The following is a 24328-nucleotide window of genomic DNA, read 5'->3' as shown; positions in this document are numbered from 1 at the left end:
CCTTCGGATGTAAGAGCATTTTGGTCTAATTTTGCACTCTGCATATAGTAATAAGACACAACAGGGTGTGCATTAAGCTCGTCTTCTGAGAAGTGCAACAGTAGCTGAATAATGCACACCCTGGAGTGTCTTATTTGTAGTGGACTATGGCTCATTAATTTTACATTTAAATTTTTTCAAAACCATTTAAAAAAAAAATCTATTCTGAGGGCGGTTATGTAATGTATCCTTCCACTGAAAAGTATTCTCAAATAAAAACAGTAGGGAAAAGGTGAGGAAGAGCTTTGCTCAACTGCAGACCAGTGTTTGATTTGGTTTGAGTAGGGCCTCCAATGAGCATGTTCTTGGCATGCAAATGCAGATATATAATTCAAATAATGATAGTTATGGAAATCTATTCAGTGTTCACTCTTTTCTAGACTTCCCTTTCTTGGAATGACTTGGGGGAAGATGGTTTTGTCAGAGCAACAGTGTGTATGTGTGCATGGATACAATAGAATTCAAAGAACAGAGGGTGTTATAAAAACTCTGTTTTGTTATGACATCACTTCAAAAGTATGAAGGAGGGACATCTGATTTCTGCTGTTCCACATGAAATGTGACTATGGTTTATCCCTTTATATAGGTTCCAACCTTGATGATGGACACCCAGTTTTCAGAATTCACTCCAGATATCACCCCAATAATGCTGGCGGCTCACACCAACAACTATGAAATCATCAAACTGCTTGTCCAAAGACGGGTAACAATTCCACGCCCACACCAGATCAGATGCAACTGTGTGGAATGTGTCTCCAGTTCAGAGGTGGACAGCCTGAGGCATTCCAGGTCAAGGCTGAACATCTACAAAGCCTTAGCCAGCCCTTCGCTGATTGCCTTATCAAGCGAGGACCCTATCTTGACGGCCTTCCGACTGGGCTGGGAGCTGAAGGAGCTCAGCAAAGTGGAAAATGAGTTCAAGGCTGAATATGAAGAGCTTTCACAGCAGTGCAAGCGTTTTGCTAAGGACCTATTGGATCAAGCACGGAGTTCCCGAGAATTGGAGATCATTCTCAATCACAGAGATGATCAAAGTGAAGAGCTGGATCCCCAAAAATGTCATGATTTGGCAAAGCTAAAGGTAGCAATAAAGTATCACCAGAAAGAGGTAAGAGTCATCTAAATGCAAAGGTGTATGAAGGCTTCATGTACTGGGTACAGTGATTCATTTCACTAGTCTCCATGGGTTTGTTCAGGGTTGCTGTCTGTGAGCCACAGGGGTGAGTCTGGATTGATTGGAGAACCATGTGCAAATGGGCTAGTCACAAACCAGGAGGTTCAGCACACCTTGGTGACAGCATGAATCCGATGAGTTAAGTGCAACAGGATTGGCACTTGCTGCAGTGGGTTATGGCTTCTATGGCACTGATGCTTTCTGTTTCAAAGATACTTGAAGCTCATTTCATTGTAACCTATCCCACTGCAAAGAACAGCCTTCAGAGATTTCCAAGTTTGTTAGCTCCAAAAGCTTTTCCTAGTAGCTGCTTTTATCCAGGAACCAAAAGCCGAAAGGGGTTGCCTGGTTCATGAATGTCTTGACTGCAGGAAACAATATAATAGACAATTCCCATCCTCCGGCCACCAAACACTTCCTAGCACCCATTCAACACTAACTTATAAGGGCCAGAGAAACAACAGCATCAAAAGAGAGCAAGAGAGATCATGAGCACTTTCACTGTCCTAAGTCTCCATGTTACCCGCAATTTTGTTAGATGAAAATGCTCATGTAATGCTAGACAGTGGATCACGTCATGCAAATACTGCTTCACACCTGAGACACCTCAGGTTGATTCTTGCTCCTTGATTCATCTGTGTTTTGGGAACTGAGAAGCAATTCCCAGAAATTCAAACTCCTACCCATAGTACCACAAAGACATACTTCAGCTAAAGGCCACAGAGCCTTTCAGAAGCCCTGAAAATTCAGAGATTTATAAGTTAATTCAATAAAGCCACTAACCCAAGGAGAATGCTGACAACAGTTTCATTAGTTGGCTCTGGATTTACTTTCTCTTTCCAAACCTGGACAGAATTTAGTAGATGATACATTACTGTTGGCCAGTGGTGTTCCAGGTTATCTGAAGGAGGAATTTAACTTGCTTGGTTGAGGAACTGAATTGCAGTGTCTATTACATTCTTCTGTGTCTAGAGGGTGACAGAAGTGGCTGAAAAGCCTGCCACACTACTCTTTTCATTGTCTTCCCCACATTTGACACTTGGTTTTATGCATTGACCCAGATGAGGACAGCCTGATATGATACATTCCAGCTCCCTTAATGGCTGCTCATATCATCTGACGTACAGTAGTCAAGTGAAGGATGCAGATGTTCCTTTCTTCCCTTTGCTCTGTTACACCTCCTCAGTACCAGCCCCTTGACGCAACAAGCTGGAGCCGAAGCCTCAAGATTTCTGGGATCACTTACTGCTCTTAGTGGGCTACTCCAGTGAAGTGTCAGCAAGGCTCACTGGCTTCATGTCAGGTTGTGGTTTTTACTCTAGCTCACAGGGTTAAGTAACACTGTAAGTGCTTTAGGGACATGAACGAGTAGTGAAGAATTAGTCTGGAGAAGGGCAATAGAGGTCAAATCTTCCTTGAACCTCAGAAGGGCAGAAACTGTACTTCTGTTTTTTTCTACTGGCCTGATAGCCACAGACGCTGCACCCACATAGACCCTTCAGCAGCCAGGATATCACTGGCACTGCTGTGTGTGGATCACTGCTGATTTCAATGTCTTGTCTCAGTTCAGGCTCGCTATTGTCATCCAAGCATAAGTCTGTGGCTACCCTTATCTTCTTTAAGGCTACCCTTATCACATTAAGAAACTGCAAGTCTGAAGGAGTTCACTAGATATGAAATGTAGTGCTGAACAGTCCTGAAGCTCTTTTATTTTGAAGTAACAAATTTTTAATCTTTGCTTGCTTGCTTGACAGTTTTTATCTCTTTTTTTAAGGCATATTTGACTGAATTCCAAACATATGGGCAAATTCCATGTTTTGTGACATATTCATGACAGTTCCAGTGTATAAATAATAGCAAATATGCTCTGTGTTGCTAGCTAAAGTCAGTGCTGTTTCCAGGTAGAATACTGGTGGGCAGAGACAGAACGAATGGGTTTGGGAAACGAGCACTACTGAACTCCCTCATCCTACCTGGTTAATTACAAATACCTTGATGCATCCTGCAGGATGGTGTTTATATGCAACAAAATATTGCAGTAGTTTTCTTGTCATGATAATCAGTCCAATACAAAACACCAAGCAAGATACAAACATCATTCCCAGCTTCTGAAAACAATGAATAGGAACATTTGTCAGGGAGACCCTAAGAAATGCCTTTTAATCATGATTGAAGAGTATCAGAGAATTTTTGTGAGGACGGGAAGGAAAATACAAGCACGTTCGGTTTTGTGAAAGACAGTTCTGCAGAGGAAAACAGCAGACGTTTTAAAAGTAAATCATTTTGTTCCACTGAAGCTTTTTATGTCTTAACGTTAAATGGGATTGGATTGGATGGAGAAGCTTTTTATAGCTTAATGTTGACAAAGTTACAAGTCAAATCTCTAGTAGTTTAAGACAAATATGCAAAGTAGACCTTAGTTATTTTCTGGGGCTGTAGATTATTACCGCAGTTGTTAGTTCTTTATATTCAGCATCAAAAATGCGTAATCTGACATTGATTTTAGACTAATTGCTAGACAAATTTCCTGCAGCTTTTTCCTTTTTGAGTGAAATAAACCAAAAAATTTCTCCCCAAATATGAAATTATTCCATTTCAGCTTAATTGGGCAGATATGTTCAATGTCAAGGTTCTTTACAGAGAAGTTGTTAAGAGGGAGTTGGTAAAAAGATCATTGCCTTTGGATGGAGGGGTAGTACTGTGTGATTTGAGTAGGGAGTAGATCTTAATGTTACTTTTTCTTTGTACCAGCATAAGTGATCTGGGAATTCAAGAGTACTCTTCACCAGATACATTATTCATTCTTCTTCTCTCCAAGGCATTTCAGATGAATCCACCATGCTTTGTTTTTTCCCCCACATTGCACTCCCATACTGAAAAGTAGGTGCTGGTTTGTTCCAGGTACAGAAAAATAACAGCATTCAAATTTATAGTGCATGTTGATGATCTCCAGCAGCGAACATACAGGACTGAAAAAAGTCCCAATGGGAAAAGTTAGACATCTATGGGCAGTTCTTGCTCCAAACTGGGCCCTTGGAGGAAAGCTTTTTAAAGCTAGTTAGGCTGCTAAATATGCAGGTAAGTAGGCAATACATTTTTAAACAGTATAATCTGGTTAAGTGCCTAAATCCTGTTGGAGATTAGACATTTATCTGGCATTTTGATATTCTACTGCAGAATTAGCTGCATCTTTTGGCACGTAGCTACTGGAGAAAAATCTGATCTTGTATGTTAAGTTTTAGCAAACAATTAGCGATCAGCCCCACCACAGACACAAATCCCTGTTCCCTGTGCTGAATCCAGTAAACATACTCACGGTATACACAACTTCATCTTTTGATCCGGCCTGAGTGCCTCAGTCTTCACAGTGAGCAACCTGGATGAGGGCTGGATTAGCAAGGGGAACCACCTCAGTTCAGTCTTACCTCCAGAGGAATACTAGCCCCCTCACAAAGGCTCCACCTCAGTCTGTATCCCCAGGTAAATCCCACTGCCAGTGCATTTCTGCCTCATGATGCAGATACAGGTTTCATCTTTACCAAGGTAGAAAAATCACCGATTCTTTTTTTTTTCAACAAAAACCCCTGGGAGGTACAAGTTTTGATTACTCCTAAACGTTATATGTGTTGAGTATTTTATAAACTGAAAAATGTGTTGCTCATGAGAAAGAAGACCTTTTTCCTTTGGAGGAGGGCCAAAACAATGGAGAAGAAATGTCTTGCTTTTCATGTTTGTTTTTAATAAGCCTGTATATCCTAGAAGGTAAATTACTGTTTACAAAGAAGGAAAAATTTCAATTATACAGGAAAGATTAAAATGTGCCCTAAGGTAGCTTTGTAGTATATTTTATAGTAGTAAATGTTAAAACCATGCTGTGTAATGTTCACATGGTCCCTGTCCATCTTATCTTAAGTGTAGAATGGTTGTCCTCAGTTTCAAATTGCAAAAGGACCCTGATCATTTCTTTAGAAGATAGGAAGGACTTAATAGCTGTGATCACTGTTTGCATGGCAGTGACCAAATATTAGAAAGAAATGAGGACAGCTCTAGTAGACTATGAAACATGATGAATTAGGTCCAGCACAGACACAGCAGTTTAGTCTGTTCACTTTTGAAAGAAATTATTTTCGTAGAATCATGGCAATTCATGGTCTAAGAGACAAGTACGCTTTTCATAAATGGTCTGCAATATATGGCATTTGTCTTCATATTATTACTTTTCAAATTCTTTTATTCATGACTAATTTTGGAAGGAGAAAGGTGCTGAAGACTTAATATGAAAAGGCACAGCTCAGCTGTTGAGGATCAATCTTCACTATGTTGTTCTGGCACCAAATTAGCTCTGCATTTGTTAATTTGTTTGCATTTCTAAGAAAAGATCAGGAAAAGTCATCTCTTAGGATCTTGCCAGTCACGGAAAGCACAGTTGTCTGTACAGCGTACCATCACTGTATTAGAGAATCAGAGCATAGGCAGAATGCAAATATAATTTTTATGTCCTTTAAGGTTTTTTTACACTGCCAAAATAATGTAAAGCAACCATAGTGTAGCAGTGAATCAGGTCTAAAAGGGCAGATTTCTCCTTGTATATAACATTCTGCTAAGCCACACGAATAGCAATATACATTCAGCCTTTTCCTGCTTTCCTGCTCTCCATCACAGGTCATTCACATCTTCAAAATGAAGTGAAACAGTAGTGGGTTTTTAGTGCTTTGCATTTTTCTGGTACTGATAGCTGCAAATGGCTGTGCAGGTTTAGTTTATATGTCTGTAAGAAACACACACAATACAAGGCACTCAGAAAAAAAATTATTTTACTTATGTCTCTAGTTTCACTGAATTAGATCAAAGAAGTGCATGAAGTTACCTCTCAGAAACCTTAACCTTAGCCTCTCTTACTGTACTCTAAATCAATGACAGGAGAGGAGAGAAGTGGAATCATTTGCTTTTCTAATTTAAAAACAGTGTTCTTTGCTGTTTTCTCTTCAGGATGAAGCTTCAAAAATTTTAGTTCTTTTTTTCCAATACATTTACATAGACAAGTACCTCCTGAGATATAGTACTGGAGTGGATGAATAATCATCCCTGCCATGCCACATATTTTTCAGCTGTGTCTTGACTCTTGTCAACTGTGTGGCTGCGGTTAAGAAGCACAGCATCATTCTCCAGGGAGTATCCATAAACCTGGCAAATTTCTAAGGACACTTCAGTTGGTGTATAAAAAGAGCTTTTAAAAATATCAGAGTTGCATGAAGAATGAAGTGCGAGGTCTGCGAAAATCAAAGCTCATCTACTGCACCTTGTTTACCTGTTTTGATAGCCATTCAGGTATCTTGATGGGTAGCCACAGATCTTTCTTTGCTTGCAGAGTGCACTAAGTTACTCTCCTGTGGTTTGGTCTGTTTTCTTGCCACACTGCCTGGAGGTATAATGATACAGGGCTGAATATTTGTATTGTGCTCTTTAAAGGCACACTAAAAAGCTAGCTTTTCAGTGAGCCTGCACAGCTCAAAAGATTAATAAACAGGCTTTTGCTTTCAGCTTTCTAGAGTGAAATCATACCATGTCATGAAAAGAGCTTTATTAAGACTAGACTGGGGAAGCAGAGCTGCAAATTGTGGAAGCTCTTTTCCTTTCTAGTGACCTGGAACATCCATATCCCTTAGGGTATTAGATGGTTGAGGATGGTGTGGTTACACTATGTCCAGATCAGTCCTACACCACAAACCTGAATGTGAGTTTAGGGATTTCAAAAGCACTGAATGTCCAAATGTCACCTTTCATTTTCCAAAAGCACTCATTCATTCATTATTGTATGCAGCAAAGTTACCATCTGATAGGTGAACAGTGGCCTATGCTAAATTAACTGTTTTTTTCTCAGACCCAGTCCCAGCAGGCAGATGACCATATTACAAAATCTTCCATGCATGTGGTACTAACTGAGCTGTTATTGACAGTCCCGGTGGCAGGTGGGGAGACTTACCTGCATTTGCACCCTTATAACAGTCTTTCCTGCTGATTGCTCGTGGGGCAGCAGGGTGAGTGGTGCATATCATGGAGCCCCTACTCTATGGGTTTGTGCAGTTGCCAGATCTATTTGTTCAGCTTTGGAAATTAGCATGGAAATTTAACCCATACAGCTGCATTATGTTACAAAAATTAGGACAAGTGGCATTTAAGTGTAACTTCTCTCCAAACTTGGAAGAAGAAGAAGAAATATTCAGAGAACTGATGGTTCATCAATTTGACAAAGTGGACTTGAATGTTTATTTGAGGAAACAGTATTATTTGGTATATTATTCACGTAACACCAAAATGTTCTAACTTGATGAAGGTTAGCCACATATTGCAGCTGTCACAGAACAGAACTGCAGAAGACTTTCTTTTGACAGCAAAATCATCTCTGACTAATCTTGCCATGCACAAATTTGAAAAAACAACATAAGACCATTATGTCAGTCAAGGACAAGGACTCTGCTTGTGTTAGTGTAATGTGTAACAGGCAGCAAATGCCTGGATCATTCTTTAAGCAATGTTTGGTGCCTCATGCCTCCGACTTAAATTACCTCTTGGACAAAGACAGGAAATATGTTGAAATCTAAAAGGATTGCCACTGTTTTAAGAACATTCAAGAATGATTTAGTGAGTTTGTCAGTTCCCTTAACTTCATGTATCCCATTAGTCTTCTTGCCAGCAAGAGAAGAGGCTTGTAAAGCCCAGGTTAAAGTACAGGGCATGATTGATTTGCTTTCTGTAGACAACAGAAACTGGAAAGGAGAGGTGATGCCTTCTATATTGTATAAGCCAAGTGTTCAGTCTTACCGCATCTGAAGGTCTAGAGTGCCTTTCAGAATCAGCTTTACATCAGTAGTGAAGACTATATCATGTTCTTTCATACTTCACTTTGAATGATATCCTGAAATAATAAACTCTGTGGAAAAAATATTGGTATGGATTCTTCCTTTTGGATATAGAAGTGGTCATTGTTATTTATCTGATTTCTGTGAATTTCAGCTTTACTTCTGTTGCTTAATGTAGAGTGTTACGAAACTCTATAGAGAAAAGAACTGAGATTCCACTCCCCTTACACCTCTTATGTATAGATCAGATCCATCATCATCCACACGAGCCATTTATCTCATGATTGAGAACACAGTTACCTCATAGTTCTTCTCTCCAAGAAAAGTGAGATGGATAGATGGTTTAATCATAACCCCCCCAAACTGAGATCTTGTGCAGAATGGCATTTAAAAGCTGTGACTGCAGTTTTTGTGTTCTCATTCTTTCTCTACAATCCCCAGCTGGCTGAGTACACATCCTTCAGTAAAGAATATGTCCTCCTCACCCTACATCGGTGATATTACTCAGAAGCAGAGATAGCCTTTAGAGGTTCCCAAGAATATGAGAAGTGTTTATAGTATGCTTGTCTGTTCTTTCCCGGATATTGGAATAGATTTACACATTCAAGAGAAGGTAAGGTAGAAAGAAAAAGAAACCAAAATTAAATAGTTTCAGCATAGATATTTCTCAGGTCAGAAAGGAAGCAAGTGAAAATATTTTTAGAACTTTTTATTAATACTAATAGGGTAAAGTAGGTATGTATTTAAAAATACTTGTGAATGACTTTTAAAATTCTCATGTTTGCTTTACTTATCACTTATTTAATGTAAATGTTAGAAATTCACTACGGAGAATAAACCCAGCTTTTTACTTAAAAGTCAATACCTTCTCCACTTCAGCAAAAGCCTGAGAGCTCCTGGAATTCATTTGCAAGATCTGTAACTCTTGAAGTGCTGCCTTAGGAAACTGCAAGATTTGTCTCTAAACAGTTTTTAGCCTGAGTGTTTTTGCAGTACTTCTGTAGGATGTGTCCGATATCCCCTGTTCAGCTCTTGGAAACAAGTTAGTGTGTTGTGAATGGACTGTCTCTCTTAGGTATGTTGCTCATATTCAGCACTTTGCCTTTGGAAACCCAGTCTATGCCTACTTAATCTTTGTAACAGAACTGTATTCTGAAATGTTTGCTGAAATACTTCCTACAGGAATTTATTTATCAACTGTAGTCTGCTTGTCTGCTGAAATAAATGCTGAAAAGTTTTGCTTACGTCTGGACTCTTGCTCAGGGTCTGGCCCAGATGAACATGTTCTGGTGGGGTGGTTGCTAACAGAGGATGGCCTGCAGAAGCACCAGTCAGCAGCTTGCCTTTATTCAATGCAGAATTTATGCCTGCACTTAAATCCTGCTGACACAGGCCATAAATACAAACCTATAGCTAAATACACGTTTACGCGCTCTGAGTAGAGATGGATTTAATTTCAAGCTTACTGTTAATTGCTTCTTCCATGGGTAGGTACCTAGGATTTGCAAGCCTCTACCTTTGTCCTAGAATATATGGGACCTCTTTTATTTAAATATTTAAGATAATCCAAAATAAATTTGTGAAAAATATGAATTTTGATGGAACTGTAGCAGGCTTTTAGAGGTTATTCAGTCTTTCCTTTTGTCAGCATTCACATCACTGGTGAATTTCCAATTGCTACTGCTTAAGCAGAGTTCATGTCTGCTACCATCAAGAGATGTGTTATGGGTAGGAGACCTTTAGTTAAGATTCATGTGTCATCATCACTTAAAATATTTTAAGAACAGATTAGACAAAATTCTGTATAATTGAGGCCGTATGTTCATCTGTGGAGGATCTGGAGTTTATTTTATTCACCAGAAGAGGGACTGAGCAATTTGGGTAGCACCTGGTTTTCTTGCAGGACTCTTCCAGCTCAGCTAGTGAACTTCTTAAATGGCAGGAATGACTGCCATTTGGATTTGCATCAGTGCTTCCCTGTTAGCAGCAACAGGCGTGTGAGTAGTAGCTGTGTTTTTGGTAGGATATTCACCCTAGATTTTCCTGAGAAAAAAATACTATCTCTTGGAAGCGTCTGATGAGAAATGTTGAGTTGTATTCCCTTTTCCCTGGGTTATATAGCCTTCCCTCCAACTTCTTTATCTCATTTCTTCCTTTTTTCCTGTTGCAGAAAGTACTTAATTAACAGGATGAACAACCATTAGGTGTTTACCCTCTGCAACTCATATTTCAGCAGCAGAATGTAAATAACTTTGCAGTCATTAACAAGGTTGAACTTTAAAAAGAAATGTGCTACAAAAGAGGATTTTCTTATTCATCACACTGTGTGCATCACTGCAAATTTGAGGAGGCTGGTATTTCTTACGTAGAATATCTGATCTCATAGGGCTTACTGGCTCTCTGCAGCAGACATCAAATTAGGCCACAGATAGTTTATCTCTTCTGTCTTGCGCTAATTTAGAAATGTAGCTCTTTTGAGTATTGCCCACTGGAATTTCCTTTAAGAGCAATCAAACCAATAGAACAACCATGTTTCCTTTCTTCCTCAGAAGATCCTGCCCTTGGTACAAAATGGAGGCAGAGTGGTTTGTTGCACTGGAAGTGTGTTGTGCTACTTGGTTCTGAGCAGGAGCATCTGCAGGATTTGGGAGTGCAGGAAGAAGATGGATTTTAAAAGTTAATTTGTTTGTATACCATTTCATGTTCCTGAAGTCAGAGTAAAGAGGATCACTTCATTACACAGTGTGATCCATATGCCTGTTGATGTTGTGCCAAGTGTTACAGCACGTTTGAGCTATTGGACACTGTGTATTAAGCTTTGTGGGTTCAGACATTAAGATTTGGCATTGATTGATAAACCCAAGCCTGTGGTAGGACTGACAGTGTAGGAGTTTCTCTGTCTTCATGGGAGTAAGGAAATTGTAGCCAGTTGGTTCTGAAAATTCAAGTACAAAAGGCTGTGCTCTCCCCAGTCCAGCTGCAGTTGTATTGATGTGTGGGGGGTAGGTACTTCTGTGCCTGGGTAGGTCACCCCTGCTAGTGACCTGGATGAAGAGACCTGCTGCTCCCAGCCCTGCCTGCTCACACTGTGCTCGCCAGCACTGGGAGGAGACGTGTGTCTTCAGCTGCATCTCCCTTCAGTCTGCCAGAGAGAGGGTGCAAGGCAGTACCTCTGCAGGATGGGACAGGGCTTTCTACTGAGTGGAGAATGGCAATGGCATTTATCCTTTTCATGACAGAACTGGATTCACAGGAAATCTACATTCTTTACAGATCTAGCTAAAATACACACTTATGCTACTACATCAGACAGTGCAGTTGCCCAGTTGTCACACAGATTGCAAAATGTAGCTCAGTTCATGTGAAAATGTGCGTTTCCAAAGCCAGAATAGCTTTAATTGTAGAGGGCAGCAGTATATAATGATACCCCCCAAACACAGTAACCTTGCAGGTATTCAGCTGCAATATTTTAGTGCTGTTGGTGAGATCTGACCTATAGAAATGAGTGTCACACAGGGGAACTAAAGTTAATTTCATAACTCCCATGCCACATTTGATTCTCAATGGTAACCTCACTGGGAGCTGATGCAGCTGACTGATAGAACTCGATCCTGCTTATTAACACAGAGCTCTGCAGTTACAAATTAGTGCTTATTCAGCTATGAAGAGCATTCACTATCACCATCCACAGCACGAGTACAGAAAAGAACTCCCAACAAACTCCAAACAGAAGAGCCTGTTGGCAGCAGTCACAATAATCAGAATAAACGCAGAGAGATACTGTGCTCAGCCCCTGTGATGTCTATCAGGGAGCTATTTCAGTTGCTCCCTGAGGCATTCACATCTCAGCCCATCTGTGTCTGATCCTAAATTACTTACGACTGTGAGAGATAAGGGATTTCCCCATAGATAAGGGGAGGGGGGGTGGGACATAATTTCTGTGTTTGATATTTATATTAATGGAACAGCATGCGGAAAGCATTTAATTCCTGAGAAGAAGAATTTAGGTGACATAAAAATATCAGTAAAGATTAGATATTAAGACAAAGAAACTCCATCCAGCAGCTGCTTTTTTCCCTTAAAAATTTTCCCCTTGGTAGAGGATCAAGTGACAATGAGTGTGATGAACATTGAAAATGAAATTCTCTAATAGCACAATCCAGCTGCAAGCCAAATGTTACACAAAGACCCTGGCAAGACTGAAAGAAGTAAGAGAGAACATAAAATACTTTGTATTGCAGTACTCTCTACCCTCTAAGTGCTTCCCAACCATGACTGAAGTTGCTGATCTCACTTCTTGGAAAGGCAAAGATACTTATCCCTATTTTCAGAAGCCAGAAGACTGAGCATTTTTCCCACTGGTGACACAGTGGCATTGTCCTCACAAGAAGATACTCTGAGTTGCATCTTATCTCCTAGTAATTAAGTGAACTGTATCTTCAGCTAGGGACAGGTTCTGCTCAACAGGTAATGGAGCAGGAGCTTGCTCTTTGGAGTACCTCGCCCAGAAATGCATCTATAGACTTAGGGACAACCCTGGATAATGTTACATCAGCACTACCACAGGCTTCATAGCATTGAGTGTTTACTTCATGCATTAGCTGAATCAAATATAAATGCCACCTTTTGGAAACATTTTTTTTCATTAATGCAGCTGTGAGAACATTCTCCATCATGTCTGTGGGATGATGTCTTGTGCTGCCATTTGTAATAGAGATTGGAGGCTCCTATAATGCAGCAGTCCTTGAAAAAAAATGCTTGATACTGTGCTTGTTACGTATTGGAGAAATACACTGTTTGCAAGTCATATGCTCATCTTCTTGAACAGAGAGCTTCTGATACAGTATATCTGCCTCCGATTCTGGACCATCTACAAAACTGGGACAATAGGCAGTTTTTTAAATGATCACAATCTCTCCTTTTCATTGTGCAGAAACTTTTAACTGATACCAAATCCTGTTACATACGGTATGTTCATGTGAAATGATGGAAGACTATGATATACACATGCACTATTTCTATCTAAAGCAAATGAAAGCCTTTGCAAAAAGGTGAAAAAAACCCAACATATTTGGGACCCTACTTACGTGGAAAGAGAACTTGTACTCAGGAAAGGCCTTGGCATAAGTAGTGTTGGAGAAGTCCACTTGCTTTTCCAGATCTCAGTTCTATTTGCAAAGTAGAAATAAGATTGTTTTCTTAATTTTATGAAGAAATTTGAAATTATGGATGGTAACAAAAGTTCCACGATATTATTGCAGTTTCAGGCTACTTCAGACTTAATGGGGCTAAAGCTGAGCTTTTTCATGTTTTTATATTTTATGTGCATTGATTTAGCAGTATGAATCCTAGGCAATCTTTAATGAATTGAGCATTCAATGGTTTAGTCTAGTCAATGAATTTGATGGTTTAGACTAGGTAACAACACCTAGAAGCAAAGATGAGGCCAACATTCACAGAACTACTTAGTGAAATAGCTAGTTTCTGTATTGTTTAAAGTTAACAGAAAGTTACTGAAAGCAATTGGTTCTTTAGGCTTAGTTGATTCCTTCACCAAGGGCTTAGTTGACTCCTTCATTCTAATTCAGAATTCCAGTGTTTCTGCACACTGCAAATTTTGTTTTTCAGCTAACTATAGTCCTTGCACTACTTGAGATCTAAGCTGTAGTATTTACTAATTTTAAATCTGTGATTAATAAGTTGGACTTATGAGTTGGAATGAGTTAGTAAAAGCCTACATTGGTGAGGGCTTAGCCTTACCTTTAATAAAGACAGCATTTGATGGTTTGTGACATTCAGGAGAGTTTCTTTCTGTGGTGTGCTTAAATTTCCCTTAGGCCATTTTCAGTGAGGTTGGAATGGGCTTGATTGGAAAATTTAATGGCTTTTTCCATTCTCTTTTGCCAAGCTGGTCTTTAAAACTGCTCTTTCATGATGTGTGAATTTCTCTCCATTTGAAGAACTAACAGCAGATACAACACAGAAAGCAGGTTTTAGAAATGAGCTATTAGGCAGAGAAGAGGCACTTTAAGATGCCTGCAAGTTACACAGCAACCAGAGGAACATATAGTCATTTGATTTCTCAAATGACTCTGACTTTGACTCAAAGGAAAAACAGTTTTATTCTCCCCTTAGAGCTTTCTATCATATGTGATAAAGAGAAAATGTGTTTATACATTTTCCCCCTCAAAAAACCCCCACAACTGTACCTCATCTCAGAGAAACAGCAGCATCTATTACCATGTAAATTACCACAGAACACATCTGGTCACAGCTCCTGTTTGTGATCTTAAATGAGAAAATACAGCAGTGTAACCTTCCGTTTCTTCTAGCTTTTAGACATAACACGCTGACCCTTCTGAAATCATAGATTAAAACCCAACCAACCAAAGAACAATTGATGCTTGATGTTTTTTCAGTTTCTGTAGAATTGTTTCTTTCATCACTGTCCCAACTTGGAATTTTACAATAACATTTTCTGATCGTAACAAGCAACAGGTCTTGGCTTTTTCTGGAGATCATCACCATATCGACTATTGTCCAGTTTCTGCTGCATGCATGTGTAGGTTGATTTCAAATCGAATGCGTTTCTGATTTTCTTTTCTGATGTCCTCTGGAGCACAGTTGGCACTTGTATGTTAAATGCAGCAGTCATGTTTATTATAGTAACACCAGATAAACATTGAGCTTCATAAATGCCAGATACTCCTCTTGGAGATCTTATTTTCAATACTGATTTTGGTCATTCCATATATGTGAAGTACCTAGTCCACAAATGGTCTGATTCTGATATAAAAGCCTGTTATAGCATATAAAATGTATTCACAAAATCTAAAAATTCCTACAGAAATGAATGACTTTATCAGACTGAGCAACTAATATTTCCTTTCTCTTGACCTTGGTTTAGTAATTTTGAACATGGCAGAGACAATGCTCTGCTTGTATAGAATATTCCAAGAACTGCATATAAAAAGTACTCCCAATACTGGGCAGTTTTGGCAGTGAAGGAATATTTAAAAGATATAGCTGTCTGCTAAAGCTTTTATTAAGAAATTGTCTCTTTCACACCAAATCTGATCTCCTGGTGACTAAGACCTATGGGAAGTCCTAGGTATTGTTAGACATGATGAGAAGAGCCTTGTAACTGTCTCATAAATGCACGTGGTGGCTGATTCAGTATTAGCCCAGGCCATGTTTACACTGAGTGCAGTAGTGTCTACGTAGAGGCTTCTGCCAGGGTTGAATTTGGGGTGGCAAAACAGTAAGACTTTTCTTCAGAAGCCAGTCCCTTTGCTACCCTGGCATAGTCCTTCCAAGAGCTGGTTTAAATTGTAGTATTAAAAGAGTGCTTTGCATGATAAAATCTTCCCGGAGGGGAAAGAAGAGCATGGTGGCACCGCATCCCTCCCAGAGATCCCTTTTAAATATGGACAAGCCAAGTGTAATAAACAGTACTGTCATCTGCAGGTTACTCACCGCTTTGAGTCTCCTTTATAAGAGGTCTCTTCTCCTTGATAAATACTGCTAGTACTATTGTGTCCATTGAAAGTCTGATTCTTTATGATATAGCTGTGTCCGATCATAGATGTAGTTATATTGCTACAGGAGTATGTTTATCAATAACTATATATCCATGGTAGAACAGATTTTCTGGTTTAATTACAGCAAAGTAAGTACAACAAGCATCCTCAGAACAATAGTTGAGATTTTCTTTTGAACTTGCAGAGCCCAGTGAGAAATCTGCATTTAGTAGATCAGAATTGTATCTTCATTAAGATGGGTTAGAAATCAAATATGTAGAGAAAAACACAGTTGTGTTGGTCTTGCAGACATCTCTAATTAGCTACGGGTCTGAAAATTTTTGAAAACCACAGGGCTGTCCAGGTGTAATCAGGAACATAAAGTCTGCTGGCATAGACCAGAAATATCATGGTTTGAGTTTGAAATTCCAAAGGCTGTTAGGTATTAGAACAGTCTGAAGTAGTTGCAGCCTGAGCATATCTGGTATGGAGTCACTGAGATGCAATAAATCACTATCATAATGCTGGTTTTTACAGAGTGAAAGTAAACTTTCAAGTGTCACTTTTGGGACTGTGATCAAAGATTCCTTTTTTTGCCTCTGCTTAATCTCTTACATTTTACAACTACTCTCTTTCTTAATAGCGAGGCATGTTTACAAATGTGCTGTCCTGCTTCTCAACAGATGTCACCTGGCTGAACTTTACATTACTGCATGCTGTCTCATGCCCAGCCCATCCCACACACGCATATGCTGGCCTCCTTGCACAAAACCACGTGCAGCACCCCACACACTTCTGGAGACATTCTCTCTCCCTCTCTCTCTCTTCCTCTCTCACACACACACACACACACACACACACTCTCAGAGCTTTACACCTTTTCCCTCCTGTCTCATCTTTTAGTCACTTCTTAAAGATGCTGACAGTGATTTGTTTGAAGCGGTTGAAGCCTGAGACGTTCTGAAAAGAAGCGGGCTGAAAGAGAAATGCATGGGAAGAGAAAAAGCTTGTAGTAATTTTCATTGTATCACTTTTGCATGAGGCTTCATGTGAGGTGACTGATCTACATAAGGATGATTCAAATAGAAAAAGCCTCATAGAAGAAATCTGAAATCCTGTGTAGAAAAATAAGAGTGAAATATTCCTCCTTTCTTCCCTCTGTCTCCAAAATATGCTTTTCCACACCACAGCCAGCCCCAAACTTAATATGAGGGTCTGTGTGAGCTCTAACACATATATGAGGGGGAATGCACATGAAGTACCAGTCAGTAGTAATCTTTCTTTTTTTTTCCTCCTCAGTTTGTTGCTCAGCCAAACTGTCAGCAGCTACTAGCAACACTTTGGTATGACGGTTTTCCAGGATGGAGGCGGAAACACTGGGCAGTAAAACTCTTGACCTGTGTCACCATTGGACTGCTATTTCCTGTGCTATCTGTGGCATATCTGATTGCACCGAAGAGCAGGCTGGGACTGTTCATTAAAAAGCCATTTATAAAGTTTATCTGCCACACCGGCTCTTACCTAACCTTCCTCTTCATGCTCCTGCTGGCATCACAGCACATCGTCAGGACTGACCTTCACATGCAGGGACCACCTCCCACCATCGTGGAGTGGATGATCCTGCCCTGGGTTCTAGGTAAATCAGAAACACAAAAATGCCTGAGCCATAGTCACCTGACTCGCACCTGTGGCAACTGTGTGAAGACTTGTTCCTGATCTCAGCATCATCAACATGTAAAGAGATTTGGCAGCCAGCTTCAGTAACTGCATAAAACAGCTGGGCTCCTTCTGGAACAACAGATCCTGTTGGCCTAGGGCTCTTCTGCTGTTCATATTGCCATCTGAGATGCCTTTAGACATGACCCTGAGTAAATCGCAGCAGATACAGCTCTCTCCCTGCTTCCCCCATGCTCTGTGCAAGGAACGGGTTAGAAATTAGCTTCTGGGTCACGCTAGTAACAAATAGTGTCACTTCTCATGCTGGCTTAGTTCTGCTGGCTGGTACATGGCAGAAGGCAGCACCAAGAGCCTGTCTCTGCTTTCACCTTCTGACTGAACTGCTCCTGGAGCCAGTGCACAGGTACCAGGCCTGTTTATTCCTCGGCTCCCAGACTCCCAAATAGCCTACAGGAAGGCAGAAAAGGGAAGATAAACCTCACTCTGCCATGTGCCTCTGTGCTGATAAACACTGACCAAATGCATATCAAGTGTTCTAATATAAGCAGGAGAAGGAGGGAGTATTTATTATCAGAAGGTTAAATATGAGGCTCTTATTCCAGTCTGGCTTGGGCATCCACAGCTGCTGGGAAGCGTCCGTGTTCCAGAAAGCAGGATGTATGGGTGAGGTAGTGAGGTGGGATGGGACCAAGCAGATAGAGACACTGAGGGAGAGGAGCAGAGAAGCATAGTTGGATATATATTTTATGACAGAGAAGTATTTATCCTTTCAAACTGAGCTCCAGCACAACAGGAAATGAAAACCTATGAACTCTATCAGAAGCATGATCTCTCCTCTAATTAAGCTCCCATCTCCCTTGCTGTGCCATTAACATATAGCACCACTGTGAGCTGGGGTGTTATGAGGAGGTCTGCTCACGGGCAATGGTTTCCACACCGTTATAGCTCTCCTCCAGCTTCTGTCCATACAGCCCAGGTCAGTTCAGTGCAAAATCCCAGAGGTCAGGTAACAGTGAATTGAGACAGGGTAGTAGAGGTCAGTGGGGGGGGAAGCCATGCTGATGCTTTCTGAGGACAGCTCTCACAAACCTCAATCTCTGGAGCTCTCCTTACGGCTCCTCAGTGCTTCTCATGGGTCCACCCCTGCTTTCCTGTGCCTGCTGGCTCCCCTCTCCTGGTAAGCCTGGGCCCCAGCTCCTTGTTTCTGTGGTGGCTCTGGATCAGGCTGGTTCTGTGCTGAACGAACCTAGCTGTTCCCAGTGCCAAACCTAAAATTGCTGATGGAAAACGAGGAATGAAAGTAAGTGTTGCAAACATGTTCACAAATCACTCTCCATCGTGACCCAGGGCACTTTGCTCCTTGCATAGCTCTATCACAATTTACAAATGGTAACTCAAGCCTCGTTATCTTATTAAACTGATTTATGGCATTGAAATGCATGTGTTGGTAGAAACTTCAGAGTAAGCTGAGAAGGCTAAATGTCTTTTCTGAGCTTAGGTGATCTCTTCACTTTATCCTTAACTTCATGGTTAAAATTCAGGGAAATGGTAGGCATTTTAGCAAAATTGATTTGCAGATGAAAGAAGGATAATCCATTAAAAAAAACCCTTTCAAAATCACCTCTTACAGCTGTCTGCTCTTCTTTCTGAGTTCTTTTATTTTGGATAATTAGGAATATTGTGGGACTGTTTATTAAATGGAGAAATTAGAACAGTTTCACCAGATTAAAGGTGATTATTTAAGAAATATTTTCCACTATAAAAGGAGAGAGAGAACAGGCACACACAGCATTGCTGTAACTATAGTAACCAGCAATGATAACTCACTATAAATACAGTATATGAGTTCTTCAACAGGCCCCTCTCCATTGATTTATTTTATTTTATGTTTTTGTGTGCATGAAAAGATTTGGAGGCAGCTGTAATAAAATTATCTTATTGGCCTTGACATTATGCTTGCGTGATCATTGACCTGCTGGCTGGCAGCTGAAGAGCTAAGATTGATATCTGGATGTTTGCAGCAGTTCATTTCAACATTATCTGCTCTTCAAATTGAACTTTCAGGTCCTAAAACTTGAGTTGCAAGTAGTAAGTGACCACTGCAGTATCCTGTGGTGAGGTATGGGTAGCTATTAGGGTAACTATCTTGGTAATGCACCTGGAGGTGTATTTTGATGGGTTTTTTTAATTTTCACACGTTTCAGGTCTTCATTTCAAGGATAATGTTGTAAACTGGGTAATTCAAAATATCTGGGGGCTCTAAAGACATTCTCAGAAGCATGTAGGTGATGAAGGAGTCTAGCTGCCATTTGGTTTTTAATGGGACTTGGGCTTTCAAAAATACTTAATCAGTTCTACAATAAAGGACATATAAGTTACTTGAAATTAGAATTGTATGCCAGGTGAGTTTAGCAGTCTGGTTAATGAACTTCAGAAGCTGCCCCTCACCCCTCCAGTGGCAAGGAGTCATAGTGAAAGTTAGCAAGTGCCAAAAATTACTACCAGAAGGCATTTCAGAGTTGAGATGAGGGTCTCTGGCCATATCCTCAGGAACAAATATTCACCTTGCAAAACCTGTAGCCATATTTGACATTAGGTGAGTCATTGCTGAGAGATGCGATGCCAGGCTGCAGTGCCCTTTTTCATGCTGAGTCCTACCTTTTTTCATATTTAGTCCCTATGGGCTTTTTGTGCAGCAAGATGCATAAGTACAGTGACTGAGCATAGAGAACTAGTTCACTTCTTCCTTCTTCGGTGTGATATTTCCAGGTCAGGGGGGAAATGTACTGGTATGCAGAAACTGGTACTAGTGTTGCATGCTCTGCAGAGAAAGTCAGGAAAAATCAGTACTGTCCAATTGAGTAATGAATTACTTATAGTTCCTATGAGAGCAGACGTTCTATTAGAAACTACGCTAAATACAGTTGCTTAAATAGTTTATTCATACAGAACAAATTTCATCTGAGCCAATCCACTCATACTAGTTATAATTAACCTATGTTTCAAGCAGTCTCCTTGTATGTATATCTGGAGCCCTGGATAGGAAACCTAGGTCTTTTTCATATCTTTTCGTATCTTTCGAGACTACATTCCCCACAGAGATGGAAAATGTCTCCTAATCAGCAGTATTATACTTTGTAGAAGACAGGAGGAATGAGACATTTTTTCCAAGCTGTTAATTTAGATTTGTCTTTTGTTACATCAGATATACACAGTGCTTTAGTGGCAAATAATACCTCATCATGACAATGAACTCTCTTTCTTTCTACAGGTTTTATCTGGGGAGAAATCAAGGAAATGTGGGATGGTGGATTCAATGAGTACGTACATGACTGGTGGAATCTGATGGATTTTGCAATGAACTCCCTCTATCTTGCAACTATCTCCCTTAAAATTGTTGCCTACGTCAAGGTACAGTAACTTGGGAGAGAGAATTTGTAACTTGCTTGTGAGAACGGTAGTACATAGGGTACACAGGATTGTCAAAATCAGAATTACAGATCAGAGAGAACAGCTGCTTTTCAAGCAGTCCATTTTTGAAAGTTCACCTGGAAAGCTTATTAATTTGTTTGGAGAATGATTGTCTTTCTCATCCTTTGATCATCACTGTTTGATTAAGACTGAAGTAGATTGTTTGGGCATTGGGTAGAAGTTTCTCCACTTGCTGTCCCTTCTGTAGCTACTTAGTTGCCAAAGATACATTTTGTTTTCCATACTGACACTGGGCCTCTTTCAGTAATGCTGGACATAGTGAAAACATGATTTTAAAATAAAACAGTAAAGGAAAAAAACAAGAATAGGGTTATCTGAAAACATCTACAGCCAAGATTTATAATCTGTAGTCCTACAGATCTGTAGATTACTAATCAGAAGTTTGTGAAAAGTCTACTAAGAAAAGCAAACCTGCTAGTAGGAGGCTTCCATCTGACATAAAGGAGTCACCTTATTCTCTTCAATATATAGTTTTAAACTATAAGCAAAGAAATGACAAGGGAGAATGCTGGAGCTTTAACACCATGCAGATTCTTCACTGTCATGTTCCATTTATGGTGAGAACGCACATCAGAGCTCATCCTCAAAAGCACCTTCTGCATTTATAAACTTCTGATGCTCCAAGTTAGTGTATGCCCATGTTTTGAAGCCAGAGGATGGCCTGAAATAGTTTCCTTCTGTCTCTCTTTTTCAAAGACACAGACAAGACCCAAATGGCCTCCTGTAAACTTCCTTATGCAATGGCTCTCTGACTTCAGCTGGAGCTGCACGCTTGGCCTGATTCTTTTCTTGGTATGAATTAACAGTAACTTCACTACAGTTAGTATAATTACACAGGTGTAAATAAGGTAACTGCAGTCTGCTCCTTGGCCACTTACTTGCTTTCTAGTGTTGCTGTGCTACTGTGTTGGTTTTGCCCTGGTAGAAGGGTACTACTTCTTTTAGCCCAGCTCCTAATAACCAGGACAAGCACTTCCCCCATTGTTTAGTCTTACCCAAGCATGAACGCAGGCAGAGAGGAAAAGAGGAGAAAATTTCACAAAGCTTATTGACTCCAAAATGGCAGGGCTTTTATAAGAAACTTTAGCAAGCAGTCCTGCTATGGGGCCTTTTAAAAATCCAGAAGGCTGCATAGTGGTGAGATAGTTTTTCAAAGGGAAGAGCTTTAAGATAGTTGCTGCTCCCTGAAGAGGCAGCTCTGTAACAGCATCAAAGCAGGAACAGATTACGTCTTTTTTTCTCCCAATGTTCAGAACCAGTGAGGAAATTACAGACTTGAAAGGTTGGTCTTTAAACTGAGAGCAATACAAAAAAAAAAGCTAGAAATCATAAGAGTCACGAACAAATCTTAAAATGTTAACAATCTTGTTCTTTCTCACACACAAATTACTAGAAGAGCTGTGCATCCACGGATTTTTACAGTCACATACTGAGGTTTAAACTCTTAGCCAAACCACACATACAAAGGAAGTACAGCTTTTTTGTATACTCTGTAAGAACTACAGAAACTTGCAAGCTAACTACAAAGACCTATATGCCATCACACAAAAGAATGCTTCCAGGAATATATCTGTTTGAGTACATATCAGACCCACTTGGATTAAACCTGGTTGATCTAAGGTCTGCTCCTGATGAGGACCAATGTCAGACAATTCTGAGAGGTGCATAAAATTGTACGTAGGAGTAGTTCGGAAACAGCATGCTCACAGAAGTTCCCTCTGACCTGTGTCACTTAGAGGTTGCAGTATGCTCTGAAACATGAAGATTTATAACATTGATAATGGCTTCAAAACCTTTTGCAACATGACTTGTAAAGGTTTTTCTTATTTATAGAACAGCCCCGAGCTGGAAAAGGCTGCTATATATGCCAATATACCATATTCTAACACTTCTTAGAACTTCAAAGGATTACATGGACATTTAGCTTTCTGCCAAATATCAGAAAAATAAATTACGTGCTGACGCTAATATTTTCCATCCTTGTTTTTACATGGAGACTTATTTTTTCCTTGATTTGACTGGTTCCAAGACCTGGCCCTAATATTGTCCAATAGCAATGAAATCTTCAGGATAATTATAGGGTAAAAATACTTTCTTAATCAGTTTTCATTTGCTGCATTGAATTATCATGTAATGAGGAAGCATAAATGTGACTGCCTGGAGTAAATTCTTTGTACTATTCTGTATACATCTCTGCTATATTTCATCTTCATCTTCTGATGCCTAACCCAAACAACTCGAGCCTTCCTAAATACCCACCTTTATTAGATACCTCTGAAATCTTCAGTTCCTTTATTACCTATGATGCTATGCTGCTCTGAAGAGACTACTGTTTTCCAAGCAAGGATATACCAGCAGTTTATAAAGGGCCAAAATATGACCCCAACAAGTTGCTGTAAAAACAGATGTGAGATGAAGAAGACCTTTTCACATACCTTTATGTGCAGTCTATGCTAAACCCTAGCAGAGAGCCCCTGGGCTGCTGTGTCCAGCCAGCATGCAAAAGGGAATTGTGAACAACTGTGCAAATCTGCTCTCTAGGCAGGGGAAGCTTTCCAGTCACAACCATCCACCCCCACTGCTGGATACTGGCAAAAAGTTAACATGTCTGCCTGTTTGTAAATATTTTAAGACCCATCTTCAAATCAAGTTAACAGACTCAGGCCATGATGTTCACGTAATAAAGAACAGTTTGGAAATGTCAGAAGCAATCAGAGGTCATGCTGAAAAGCCTTTGTATCATGTCTCAGCTCCTTCATACAGAGGAATAGTTTGAAATATCAACTTGCTTTTAGCTGTGTCCTTAAAATAATTGTGAACTCATGTATTGGACCTTCATATTTAAATAGAAAAGCCCCTGCAAACTCATCTGTCAGTATGATATTGATACCATTTCATTTTAAAAGGTATAAAAATTATGTTACGAGTCCTAAATGCGCTGGCTACGCTATTAGTTATATTATTCTAAGTACATTTTTACCTTTTTATACATGTTAAATAAGCAGCAACAAATGTTAAAAGGACAATTATTCCTTGATATTAAAATGTCTTTGACTCCATTCTGTTGTGCCAGTGTAGTTAAGCCAGCGTAGTTACATTTATACAACCAGCTCTTTTGTGTTACCTATTTGCATCCGACTGCACTTTGCTCAGAAAATGCTTCTGCTTTTACAGTTACATGACGAACCAAGTTAATGTTATAATTGATGCACTCAAATGTATCCAGTGCTTCAGCTGTAATTATGACCTCCGCTTTAGCAACTCTCCTAAAATTGCCATGACAAATTAACTAATAAGAAAATTAATATGAAGAAAGCATTTTGGTTCTGGGCTGTTGGCACTTTTTTTGAGATTACTAGGGAAGGAAAGCATCCACTTCTTACACTCAATAGTTCATTGCTTTTCTTCTTCCCTCCCTTCTTCCTCACATTCTTCCTGAATTGTGCAGTGTTTTGAATGGGCAATCATATTTAGGAGGAAAAAGAAAAAAAAAGGTAATTGGAAATTTCCGACCTGAACCTGCTAAAGGGCGGTCTGAACCCCTTTAAATGTTGAAAGAGAAGGAG

At 39.9% G+C, this 24328-nt stretch overlaps 1 protein-coding gene across 1 annotated transcript in view; it reads left to right on the top strand.

The window, feature by feature from the left end:
- Positions 1-24328, top strand: part of TRPC5 (transient receptor potential cation channel subfamily C member 5) — a 98486-nt gene that overhangs the window by 47436 nt on the left and 26722 nt on the right. Inside the window, exons 3-5 of the mRNA XM_074834982.1 lie at positions 626-1147; positions 16893-17229; positions 20542-20681. Of these exons, the coding sequence (XP_074691083.1) occupies positions 626-1147; positions 16893-17229; positions 20542-20681 (999 nt within the window). The remainder of the gene's footprint in view (positions 1-625; positions 1148-16892; positions 17230-20541; positions 20682-24328) is intronic.

Source organism: Strix aluco, chromosome 10 (genome assembly GCF_031877795.1).
Source record: "Strix aluco isolate bStrAlu1 chromosome 10, bStrAlu1.hap1, whole genome shotgun sequence".
In the NCBI taxonomy this organism is placed as follows: Eukaryota; Metazoa; Chordata; class Aves; order Strigiformes; family Strigidae; genus Strix; species Strix aluco.
Note: the sequence above shows the minus strand (reverse complement) of the source record. Positions and strands in the feature narration are given on the sequence as shown.